Source organism: Sinocyclocheilus rhinocerous, unplaced genomic scaffold (genome assembly GCF_001515625.1).
Source record: "Sinocyclocheilus rhinocerous isolate Xijiao unplaced genomic scaffold, SAMN03320098_v1.1 scaffold2254, whole genome shotgun sequence".
Classification (NCBI taxonomy): domain Eukaryota; kingdom Metazoa; phylum Chordata; class Actinopteri; order Cypriniformes; family Cyprinidae; genus Sinocyclocheilus; species Sinocyclocheilus rhinocerous.
In genome coordinates, this window is record NW_015652339.1 from 155,975 (window position 1) to 168,282 (window position 12,308).

At 39.5% G+C, this 12,308-nt stretch overlaps 1 protein-coding gene across 1 annotated transcript; it reads right to left on the reverse strand.

Moving 5' to 3' along the window:
* Positions 1 to 8,777, reverse strand: LOC107714870 (protocadherin-8-like). The gene is made up of 3 exons (XM_016520863.1): positions 6,262 to 8,777; positions 3,789 to 3,984; positions 1 to 338 (listed from the first exon to the last, which is right to left on the reverse strand). The coding sequence occupies exons 1-3, from the start codon at positions 8,677 to 8,679 to the stop codon at positions 1 to 3; spliced, it is 2,952 nt and encodes a 983-aa protein (XP_016376349.1). The 5' UTR covers positions 8,680 to 8,777.
* Between the last annotated feature and the right edge of the window lie 3,531 nt (positions 8,778 to 12,308).

The following is a 12,308-nucleotide window of genomic DNA, read 5'->3' on the forward strand; positions in this document are numbered from 1 at the left end:
TCAGGCTTCAGTAAATCTGCCGGAACTCTCTGTGGCGATGGGTTTGGTGGAGTGTGTGAAGACTTGCACGTCTGTATTCTCCGAGTCTTGTCTCCGCTGTGACTGTGGAGAGCAGACGTGAATGTAATCGTACTGACTCTGCTGGTCTTCTGTAAGGCTGTGCAAGGCCACGCTTCTGTTGGTCTGCGTGTCGTAACTGCTCCTCTGAAGCGTGGCCTGTGAGCACGGCCTCGTCCTTGAGAAGGTCGACAGATGTCTGCTATTAACGCTCACAGACGGGCTCCAGCATCTGTCCGAGTGACCCAGGATCCTGCACTCGCTGGTACAAGCCCACAGACCTGAGGAAACACACTCCGGTCAGGACTCAGGACTCTTACACAACTGCCACGGAGTAAAAACAATAACAAAAGGCAGGGCCGAAGTGGGACTCATTTTCAGCCCTGGAGTTTCATGCCTTAGACCGGCCCACTTTTTATTGATTTCTTTTTTACTGGCCTTTTCAGTGCCGCCTTTGCGCTTTCTATTATCCATTTTTCATCTATTATTTTTTTGCTCGCATATCTCCAACAACTGACATTTTTTTATAAATTTTTTATTTTTTGATCCCGCTGTCAGGGGAGTCAAAAGATAACTACGTCATCATTAGGGTTGCCAATTAACTTCAGAAATGGAAGATAAGGGACAATTGTGATTCTTTAGCGTTTATTCTTTAAGAAAATAGTGTTTATTCTTGTATTCTTGAAGAAAATAAGTGTCAATTCTTTAAGAAAATAAAGAACAGAATAAGGGACGCTCCAAATATTTGTAGCCTACTGTACCATAATGTAGGCTTAAGTCTGCCTGCAGTTAAAATGTTCTCAGAAATAATCACAATTGTTTTGATTAACCTATTTATGTCCAATTATTCTAAAAAGAATTTTGATGTCATACAAAAAATGTCATCGGCTTGAGTAAATTGTACCAATATAGAATTGTGACTTCACAAGTGTAGTAATTTAGGAGGTGAAAGTACTGTGAAATTACAAATGGCATGAAATCTGAAAGCGTAACAACTGAAGGTCTATGAAACGTCAGTCAATAAAGCATTTTAAACAAAGTTTTGAACTAAAATATCATTGCAACCATATAGCCTTTGAATGAATGAAAATGCATATTTTCCAATTAAAGAAAACTTAGAGAGTGTGGGCTGCTTCTGGTGCTACTTTAATAATGAGGTCCAAGTTTAACTGATTTGGCAAAATCAAATCGCGGACTGTGAAGGGAATTGCCGTTAACGCGAGTCCCGCTCGCTGTGCAGCGGGAGCAGCAGAGGATTCCGCCTTCCTCAAACGGCTACTTCACAAATAAAACAATGATTTGCGCAAAAAGAATGATTAATTATCAATTGAGAATTTGTTATTGATATGGTCTGGTGAAAATAATAATATGGGCTGCGAGAAAATAATAAATAAAAAGAGTTGGCTGCTATGAGTGCAGGCAATCTAGGGACATCATCCATAATTCAACCCAGTGGAATGACAACACCGGCCCTCGCGGCCAAAAAAAACAGACCGGCCCACCGGGAATCCCGATTAGCCAATCCGGGCCTGACAAAAGGTATTGCAACTTTTTAGCTCACAATTCTGATTTTTTTCCCTCAATCAACAGCAATTGAGTTTACATCTCGTAATTTTGACTTTTTTCTTGGATTTCTGAGTTTATATCTCGTAATTTTGACTTTTTTCTTGGATTTCTGAGTCTATATCTTGTAATTTTTACTTTTTTCTTGAATTTCTGAGTTTATATCTCGTAATTTTGACTTTTTTTCTTGGATTTCTGAGTTTATATCTCGTAATTTTGACTTTTTTCTTGGATTTCTGAGTTTATATCTCGTAATTTTTACTTTTTTCTTGGATTTCTGAGTTTCCGACTCAATGACTCGTTCATTCAAACGCTCACTACTGGCACCTACTGGAGTTTTAATGGGAAGTCGTGGCCTAATGGTTAGAGAGTCGGACTCGTAACCAAAGGTTGCGGGTTCGAGTCTCGTCCCGGCAGGGATTGTAGGTGGGGGGAGTGAATGTACAGCGCTCTCTCCCACCTTCAATACCACGACTGAGGTGCCCTTGAGCAAGGCACCGAACCCCCAACTGCTCCCCGGGTGCCGCAGCAAAACAATGGCTGCCCATTGCTCCGGGTGTGTGTTCACGGTGTGTGTGTGTTCACTGCTGTGTGTGTGCACTTTGGATGGGATAAATGCAGAGCACTAATTCCAAGTATGGGTCACCATACTTGGCCACGTCACGTCACTTTTTTTTTTTTTAAATTTTAAATCTTTGATTTCTCCTGGAGAGGCTGCGTGAGCCTTGCCTCAGCAGCGCAACCTTATACTGTCAATAGATGCATTATATACAGTAGCTATATCCACTATTCGCCACTTACTCTAAATGTAATACAATCAAAATAATACTTGCGTTTTGGTGTTTAAATAGTTATTTTTGGTTACTGATGTTTTAATCGTGTCATTTGTCTGGCGTTAATGAAGCGTTAATGTCGAGCCCCGGACCAATTTAAACCCTGCTTAGCCTATATCTCACAATTTGGACTTTTTGTCTCAGAATTGCAAGTTTGTATCTCACAATTGAAAGTTATAAACTTTACTTCCCACAATTCTGACTTTTCTTAGAACTGTACGTCATAAACTAGAGTTAACGTGTCACGAGTCAGAATTGTGAGAAAAAACATCCGAATTATGAGAAATAAAATGAAAATTGCAAGAAAGAGTTACCTTATATATCTAGGACATCAACATCCTGAATCAAATACCTTCACGTTTCTTTTTCATCAGACAATTGGCTCGTTCGACTCTTAATGTGCTCAGATGTGTGTGACATTCAGCTCTATTAGTGCATGTGATCGCTCAGGCTCTTAGTTTCCCATAGATTAGCTTTTAACAAGGTTGCACTAGAAATGAATCAACACTGACCTTGAAGCGAAGCGATCCAATCACCAGCTCATTAATCTGAACACCTCTCTACTTTAACCTTGCCTTACTAAACCGTATAACTCCTCGTCAACGCAACTATGATCCTGCAAAAATAATTGCCCTGACAGTCGTCTGCGTGAGAAGTCGCGCGCGTCACTGCGTCTTTATCTGTTTCATGGCTACAGTTTTATCAAGCACACAAATGATCACAGTTGTGTAAGACTTACTTTCTACCTGTATAAAAAACTACAACCGTCTCCTCTCTCATTAGTCTAAGAACTATATCAATGCTCCAATTTTTCTTTGTTTTGCATCAGATCCTATTTTCAAGTAGTTTTGACATTTAACAAGATGATGTGGAGGTGTATACACACACACACACACACTGTATATTTGTATATTAGAATTATATACAAATAAAACTGTGTATTAGAAGTATTAAATATTATTAAATATTTATATTATTTATATTTATAACAAATATGCATGATGTTCATATAAAATAAACTAAATTATAATTATATATATATTATACACATATATATATATATATTATTATTATATATTTATATTATATACATATTTATAATATTCTGCTAAGATTATATATATATACACTAAAGTATATTTATGAATATTTTTAGATAAAGGTAACTGCTAAAACAAATATGATATAGATATATATTTATTATTATTATTATTATTATTATTATTATTGTTGTTGTTGTTGTTGTGTGTATTCTGCTTAAAATATGAAATATATTATTATTTTGGACATTAATACTTTAATATGCATAATAAATAGTGATGAGTTGATTCTCACCTTTATATGAAGTGTAGTCTTTCTTGAGGCCTTCACTGATGTCAGAATCACTGTCATTAACATCACTGTCTCCTTTCCCACTGTCTTTGCCGCTGATCTGTGGGTCTCTGACTGCGATGGTCATCATGGAGTTTCCTTTCCATACCGTGATGGGTCGAGCGTTGTCTTTACCATAACCAGGCAAAGTGGAATATCCCTGTGAAAACACAAGAACAAAAGTTCATGCTCTCTGCTCTTCTGATTTTTCATTTTGTTGATGAACTATTAATTAAACCTCTGTTACTGTTTTCCAGGCCGTTCACAAAAAGCTCATTTTTGTGTTCAGTCTGCACTATTTTTTGTTGGTATACTGTATATACACATGCATCACACAGATGTCTTTGTTGCATTGCACACTTGTTTTATTTCTGCATATCATGCCATGCACCTATTTACTTTAAAGACAGCTTATATTTGGTCAAACACATTATTCCATTGCAGTCCTTCTAGCTGTTTTGTAACACGTGACTTTGTGTTTTTTAAGACAAGTTAAAATCTGCTTTTAAAATACCCCTGTGATCTGTCACATTGCTTTGTGCTATTTTTTTATTGGTCTATTTACTAATAGCTTTTGGCTATTTAGTCACATCTCACTGCATTTTCAGTGCCTTCCGCTGTAAGCGTTGCGTTTTTAAAACATCCCAAGTTAAAATCTGATAATTTTCAGGTTCAATTCCAATGTGTTCAATTCATTTTGATTCCATTGGGATACTTCCAGCTGTTTTTGGTGAAAATAGTGCATTGTATTTGTACATGCCCTTCAGTCATTGCATCGCATCTCTCTGTGTTTTTCAGTGTTTCACACCATGAGTTTTATGTTTATAAGTCAACATGTCAAGTTAAAAACTGATTGACCTATTTTCTGTTCTACTCCTTTGCATCAGTCTCCTATATTTATTTATTTATTTATTTATTCCTTCCTTCCTTCCTGCCTTCATTCAATTTTGGCCTATTTTCATGTGCATCAGACAGACATTTTTGGTTGTTGCATGCACATTTTTTGCATTTTACAATGTGAGCATTGCATTTTTAACACGGCATGTTAAAGGGATAGTTCACCCAAAAATGAAAATTCTGTCATTCTGCTCTCATGTCGTTCCAAACTCGTAAGACCTTCATTCATCTTCAGAACACAAATTAAGATATTTTTGAGGAAATCTTGAGAGCTTTCTGATCCTGCATAGACAGCAATACAACTGAAATGTTCAAGGCCCAGAAAGGTAGTAAGGACATTGTTAAAATAGTCCAAGTGACATCAGTAGCTCGACCGTAATGTTATGAAGCTACAAGAATACTGTGTGCGCAAAGAAAGCAAAAATAACGACTTTATTCAATGATTTCTTCTCTTTCATGTCAGTCTTCCACCCGCGTTCACGACAGTACCACGACACATGCGTGTGCTTTCCTCTGCTTGTAAACAAGGCGCAGCGCATGCAGGTTCTACGTCAGAACGCCAGCTCCTGCGTCAGCAGCATCACACGTATGCCTCGTTGCAGTCTATGTAGGGTCAGAAAGCTCTCAGATTTCATCAAAAATATCTTAATTTGTGTTCCAAAGATGAACAAATGTCTTACGGGTTTGGAACGACATGAGGGTAAATTACAGAATGCATTTTTTGATGAACTATCCCTTTAAGCAATTAAATTCAGTGTTATTTTAGTATAATTGAGATACTATTATTGTTTTTATTAATATTTTGAATCAGTTTTATTTTTTTATGTTGTTTTCATTTTAATTTTAGTTAAAGTTTTGTGTACTTTTGTCATTTTTGTGTGTGTGTGTGTGTGTATATATATATATATATCAGTTTCATTTTTAGTTATTTTAGTATTTCATGTTAAACTAAATTAAAATTAAAAATAAAATGGTTTTCATATTTTATTTTACTGCACTTACATTTTATTTTATTTCAAGTAACAAAAATGTTTTTTTATGGTTTTAGATTTTAGTTAACTACAATAACCCTAACGTTTAAAATAATGTGTATCCCAATCCTTCAGTTCTGCTGTAATCATTTTTGCTCTTTTGCACCATTTTATTACTGTTGCAAACGTATCAGATGGACGTCTCTGGGCGTTGCATTGCATCTCACTATTTTTCTTTGTCATTCTGTCAGCATTTTTTGAAAAAATCTTATTTTATGTATATATACTGTATATGTGAGATGCACATCTTTGTTCACTGCATTGTGTAAAGTTAACGTTTTAAAAATGTGTTTTGTCCCATTCCTTTGAGTTCCATCTGCACTGTTTTGCATTGGCCTGTACACGTGCATCAGATGGACGTCACTGGCTTTCACGTCTTGCGTCATTAGCATTGCATTTAGAGCCCTGCGTTCTGTTCAGCTGTGCTCCTTCGAGCTGTTTTTCAATGCATGTCCTGTGTGAACGGCCCCTCAAATACACACACAGAAAGAAACACTGTCACCACTTACATCTATTTCCCCCGCCACACTCCTATATTTGCTCTTGAAGGTCTGTGGGGTTTGGCTAAAAACTTCAGCTGTTGCCTGCACGCTGTTGTGTAGTTTCTCAGGCGTGCCGATGATGCTCGTGGAGTGAAATGCATGCGTGTCGAACACATTTGCCGTCTGGCTGGAGATCATCGACACGGTGTTGTGCTCTTTAGCATAAGGAATATCCACCGTGTCAGGGAGGTTAGCTTGTCTCTTCTGACCGTTTTTGCGACTTTTGCATAGTATGAACGATAAAATAGCCAAAAACAGCAACGAGGAACTCGTCAAAGCCAAGATTAAAATAAGCATCCATTGTTTTGGTTCGCTGTCCTCTCTTTCATCGTAGAAATTGCCATTTGAGGGCGTAGACTCGGTTAGGGTGAAATGAATCGTAGCTGTTGAGGTTAGCGACGGGTGGCCGTTGTCGTTAACCGTCACTAAGACTTTCCATAAGTCGTACTCGTCGTAAGCGATTTTGCGGTTGATATATATTTCCCCCGTATTCGGATCGATGGCGAAACCGAAATCGCCTCCGTCGTAGAGTTTGTAAGTGAGCTCTGCGTTCAAACCGGCGTCTGAATCTTTCGCCGCGATTCGGGTCACGATATAACCGGGCGGAGCATCTCTGGGAAGCTGGATTTCGGCAGATCCGTTGACGAGCGGCGGTTGCGTTATCGAAGGCGTGTTGTCATTCTGATCGACTATATTGATAATCAGTACTGCGTTGCTGTGAAGTTGCGGCCATCCTCGGTCGCTAGCCTGAACGCGAAGATCTAGCCGCTTCGTGACTTCGTAATTGAAACTTTGCAAGGCGTAAACGTTCCCCGCTTGATTCATAATAGCAAACCTGGAAACGCTGTTGGTGTCCGAGTCAAAAAGCTCATAGGTTATTTCCCCGTTAAGCCCAGAATCCTGATCGCTGGCTAAAATCGTGGTGATGTAGGTACCTGGAAGTTGATTCTCCTCAATGAAACCTTCATATATCTTAGCGCTGAATGTTGGCGCATTGTCGTTGACATCCGTTAGCCATATAATATAATGAGTTACCATGCGTAACGGCGGTACGCCGAAGTCCTCAGCCACCACGGTTAAATTATACTCCGGGATCTTCTCTCTATCCAAAGGTGCCATCGTAACTATCGTGTAGCTCCCTTCATACGCTCTTTTAAGCCTGAAGTTTCCATGTCCGCCGTTCAGAGTGCAGCTCACTTGCCCGTTCGCTCCAGTGTCCTTGTCTTTGATGCCGATTAAAGCCACCAGGATGTCTGGACCTGTAGCTTCGCTAACATGCGCAACACCATCTGTTACTGACGTGATGGACGTGAGGATGATTTCAGGCGGGTTGTCGTTCACATCTCTGATGTTGATGATTATTTTGCACACGGAGGGCATCGGATTGTGCCCTAAATCGGTGGCTTGCACGTCGATCTCATACGTGGTCTCGTCTTCGTAATCCACAGGGCTTTGCAAAGTCAAATGTCCTGTTTTATAATCCAGTTTAAACAGTTGTCTGATCTTTTTTGTGACTTGTTTGCCAAATTCATACACGACCTGTCCATTGAGACCTTCATCCGGGTCGACGGCGTTTAGGTCAAGCAGTAGTGAATCAACAGGGGTGTCCTCTGGCACATCCACAGAGTAATGGCTGTGGTCAAACAGCGGGCTGTTGTCATTAGCATCCTTCACTTTGACGGTGACATTAGTGGCACCGCTTTTCGCGGGATGCCCGCCGTCTGCCGCCACGAGTTTGAGCGCGAAAAAAGTGCGGGATTCGCGGTCAAGCTCTTTGACGAGCACCAGCTCCGCATATTTAACCCCATCCACTCGAGTTACGACATCGATGCTAAAGTGAGTGTTCTCGCTCAGATGGTAGGTTTGGATAGAGTTGGAGCCCACGTCCGCGTCCTCGGCGGCGTCCAGCGCGATACGCGTCCCAAGCGCCGCGCTCTCGGAGATCTCGACGGTGCACTCGACGCGCGGGAACTCCGGCGAGTTGTCGTTCACATCCAGCACTTCCACCTCGACGTGAAAGAGCTCGAACTGCTCGGCGGACACGAAGGCGACGTCGAAAGTGATTACGCACCGCGGGTTGCCCTTGCAGACGCGCTCGCGGTCGACGCGCTCCTCCACCGTCAGCCTCCCGTCGCTTTCCCTGAATCGGATGAAGGAGCCGGTGGACGGGCTCATGAGCTTAAACCTGATGCCGGGGAAAGTCCTGCGCGTTTTGTCCGGGGTCCAGGTTACATTGCTGGCTAGAGTTCCGATGACCGTCGGCGGTCGAACCTCCTCATATATCTTATACCTCACCGTCCGTTCCTCAGAAACGACCTCTGACAGCAGCGAAACGCAGACGAGCGTGACTCCAAGTATCCGCGCGAACAGAAGTCCTCGCTCCATTTTCAGAGCACCTGAGCGCGGAGAGATTCGTCCGGATACATCAGGTTCTCTCAACTGAAGCGCAAGTCACTTGTTCTGCGTGCGGCTTCTTCTCTGACCCCTCCCGCGACAGACACACACACACACCAATGACATTTACAATGCACACGAATGGCCAATACACCTTCACACAGGTCTGATGCACGCGGGAACGAACGCGATATTCAATGCATTAGAATGGAATTGAAGAGAATATTCAGTACTGTAGAACTCGGGCATTGTGCGCGCGCGTGGGGAGGGTGACAGGACAAAGAAAAATACACTTCGTTTATTCGTTTGGAAGGGCACTGATTTTAATGCATTTGCAGTAGAGACATGAAACTGTCCTTATTATGAATAGAAATATATTGACATGACCTAATTGGAGTCTGTTTTTAAGAAATTACAGGTTTTGAGTTTGCATATAACCTTAAAATGTCTCCACATGTGGACTGAATTGCCATTGTCTGAGAATGAGGACGGTGACGTGACATTTCTGTCCTACAAAAAAATATTTTCATCATTTGGATGGGCAGCACGTAACACTGATTTTGTCCAGTGCACACATTATTTTATTTAGCAGATTGTCCTGCGCTGTGACGGTCCACACCGTGAAATACAAAAATGCATCAATGAACAATGTGGATAGAAATTCTATTTATTGCTATGTTTGGGCTACATTTCACTCTAATGTACAATTTTGTCACCCGTTCTTGAGTCCTGTGGAGTAACTCATAACATCTCTTTGTAAATGGGCATCATTGAAAATGTGGCTCAATAGGACGCAAGTAAGATAGTTTTCCAAACTTGTAAGTTAAGAAGAGGAAAAAGTTCTGCCTCCTGCTATTCATTTAAGGTCTGTTTAACTCCCTCCATGCTCATTTATTCAGTCCTGTGGTGTTGCACCTCCCAAAATAGCCGAATCCCTTTAAACTTCATCTAAAAGTACTTTAACAGCATTTTCAGAATGTCTTATTATTATTTATGTGCGTTGAATTTTCACAGCCTCATTAATTGAGAGACTACAGGGGATGTGTGCTTTATAAAAATTAATTTGTCACACTGCTGGGCCATAGAAATGAAAGTGAAAAGTTGATTAAAAGTGGCGGAAAAAATGCACTTTTACACATTCTCACAATCTGTCTGCCTTCCTCATCCGTCCATCTCTTATCACAAATCTCTCTCTTTGAAAGCATAACTGTAATGTATTCATCTTTAATCTAAATCCAAATCTTGCCCACTGGGTGAAAGTCTGTAGACACAAGCCTGGATTTCACTCTGGTTTTGGCCAGTTGTTAAACTCAGAAAATTGCAGTCAGATCTGTGAAGTGCTTCTAAATATTTCATGAATTTATCGTACGCACCTATCAACCGGCGGTAAAATTTATTCCAAACATTCCAGATTATATTTCGCAGAAAGCACTGCATTTCTTTGGAAGTTCAGGGCAATCTTTTGTGCTTTCAAATGAATCAGAGGAGCTGAAAAGAGGTTTTTGTAGCAGGGAAAATGCTGTGCCAACTGTTTGAGAGGAGATAGGGATTCCAAATGTATAGTCCGCTCACAGACATAATTCCATTTTTAATAGGATTCTAAATGCATTTGGTTTCAGGGGATATCTTTTTGCATGTTCAAGTTTGCTAATCACATCCGTCTGTGACATGCTTCAAGAAATGGCACGGAAGTCGACACATAAAACTAGGAACGGGCTTCATAAAGGATTGAAATGGGAATTGAATTATATGGCAGCGATGCCCGCAGTTGGCTGATTAGTGTTCTCGCGGGAGATGATTTTAAGATTCCTTCTGGACACAGCAGCGTCTCTCTCCCGGGGAAACCGAGCCTTTCTGTGAACTGCATTAAGATTTGCAACATTTGGCAAAAATGCCACGAGAATTGTGTGTGCCAGTCTTCAACGGCAGCTCTGATGATTATATTGAGAGAAAGAGAGAGAGAGAGAAGGAAAATATATCAGTGACCTTTGCCTTATCAACTGTTCCATGTCCTCATCCTCAGGCCAGCCAAGATTAGGATGAGTTTGTTTCTTCGTCAGATTTGGAGAAATGTAGCATTGCATCAGTGTCTCAGCAATGGATGCTCTGCAGTGAATGGGTGCCGTCAGAATGAGAGTCCAAACAGCTGATAAAAACATCACAATAATCCACAAGTAATCCACAGCACTCCAGTCCATCAGTTAACATCTGGAGAAGACAAAAGCTGAAACAAATCCATCAAGGAGTTTTTAACTTCAAACCATTGCTTCAAGCTAAAATATGAGTTCATAATTCATAATAACGCTTCCTCCATTGAAAATGTCCATCTCCTGTTGTCTCTTTGTTTGTTTAGAGCTGTTTTGGCTTGTAAATGGTGCTTGATCTGTGCAGATTTCTCTTCTGATTCAGACCAGAACACTTCTTCACTGGAGGAAGCGTTATTGTGGATTATTACTATTTTGAATTAGGCTTCAATATTATATTTTCATTTTTCATTTTTATATTTTCAGTTGTAGTTTTTTTCCCTCCCAATTTCAATATTTTTCTTAGTTGTTTTTGATATATATATATATATATATATGTGTGTGTGTGTGTGTGTGTGTGTGTGTAAAACAACTAAGAAAAAAAATTATCTTAAATTAATGTTTATTTTTTTTTATTTTTTTTAGTTTAGTTTTATTAATGTTAGTGCTTAAACTTATTTCAGTTGCCAAGTCAGCATTGCTAATTTTCATTTTATTTAATTTTTAAAAATCAAGTTTTTTTTTTAAGTTTAATACTTTTATTTTATTTTTATTTTATTAATATTTAGATTTTATTTTGATTTCATCATATTTTGTTTATTTTTAGTTTTAGTCATTTTAGTCATTTAAAATAAAACATATTTATTTCAGTCAGCATTTCTAATTTTCATTTAAGTGTATTAAGTTTAAGTTCTTCATATAATATTTATATTTTATTTTATTTCAGCTTTTTCTTATGAACAAAAACGGTTTTAGGTAACAATAACATCACCAATTAGAGCACAACAGTCATTTCCTGAAGTTAAAATTCCACTAACAGTCACCATAAGAATTTTATATTATGGATTATGGACTCGTATTTTAGCGACAGTTTAAAGTTTAAAAACGTCTTAATGCTGGATTTGTTTCAGCTTTTGTCTTCTCCAGATGTTAACTGATGGACTGGAGTGCTGTGGATTACTTGTGGATTATTGTGATGTTTTTATCAGCTGTTTGGACTCTCATTCTGACGGCACCCATTCACTGCAGAGCATCCATTGCTGAGACACTGATGCAATGCTACATTTCTCCAAATCTGATGAAGAAATAAACTCATCCTAATCTTGGATGGCCTGAGTAAATTTTCATTTTTGGGTGAATTATTCCTTTAAGCAATGCATCTGCAGTGGTATCATATCAAATGATATAGTCTATTTAGGATTTATTAGACTCTTTTGTATCAGTCTGACATATTTTGTTGCTCGTTCATACTTCAACCAGCTACCGCCTTCCCACAATGCTTCATTTTTGATTGTTTTCCTGCAGGCGCTCTTTCTCTGCTTGGCCGTCTTCCATTAGCACTAGCCTCACTGTCATCCAATACAGCCTGTGTTCATC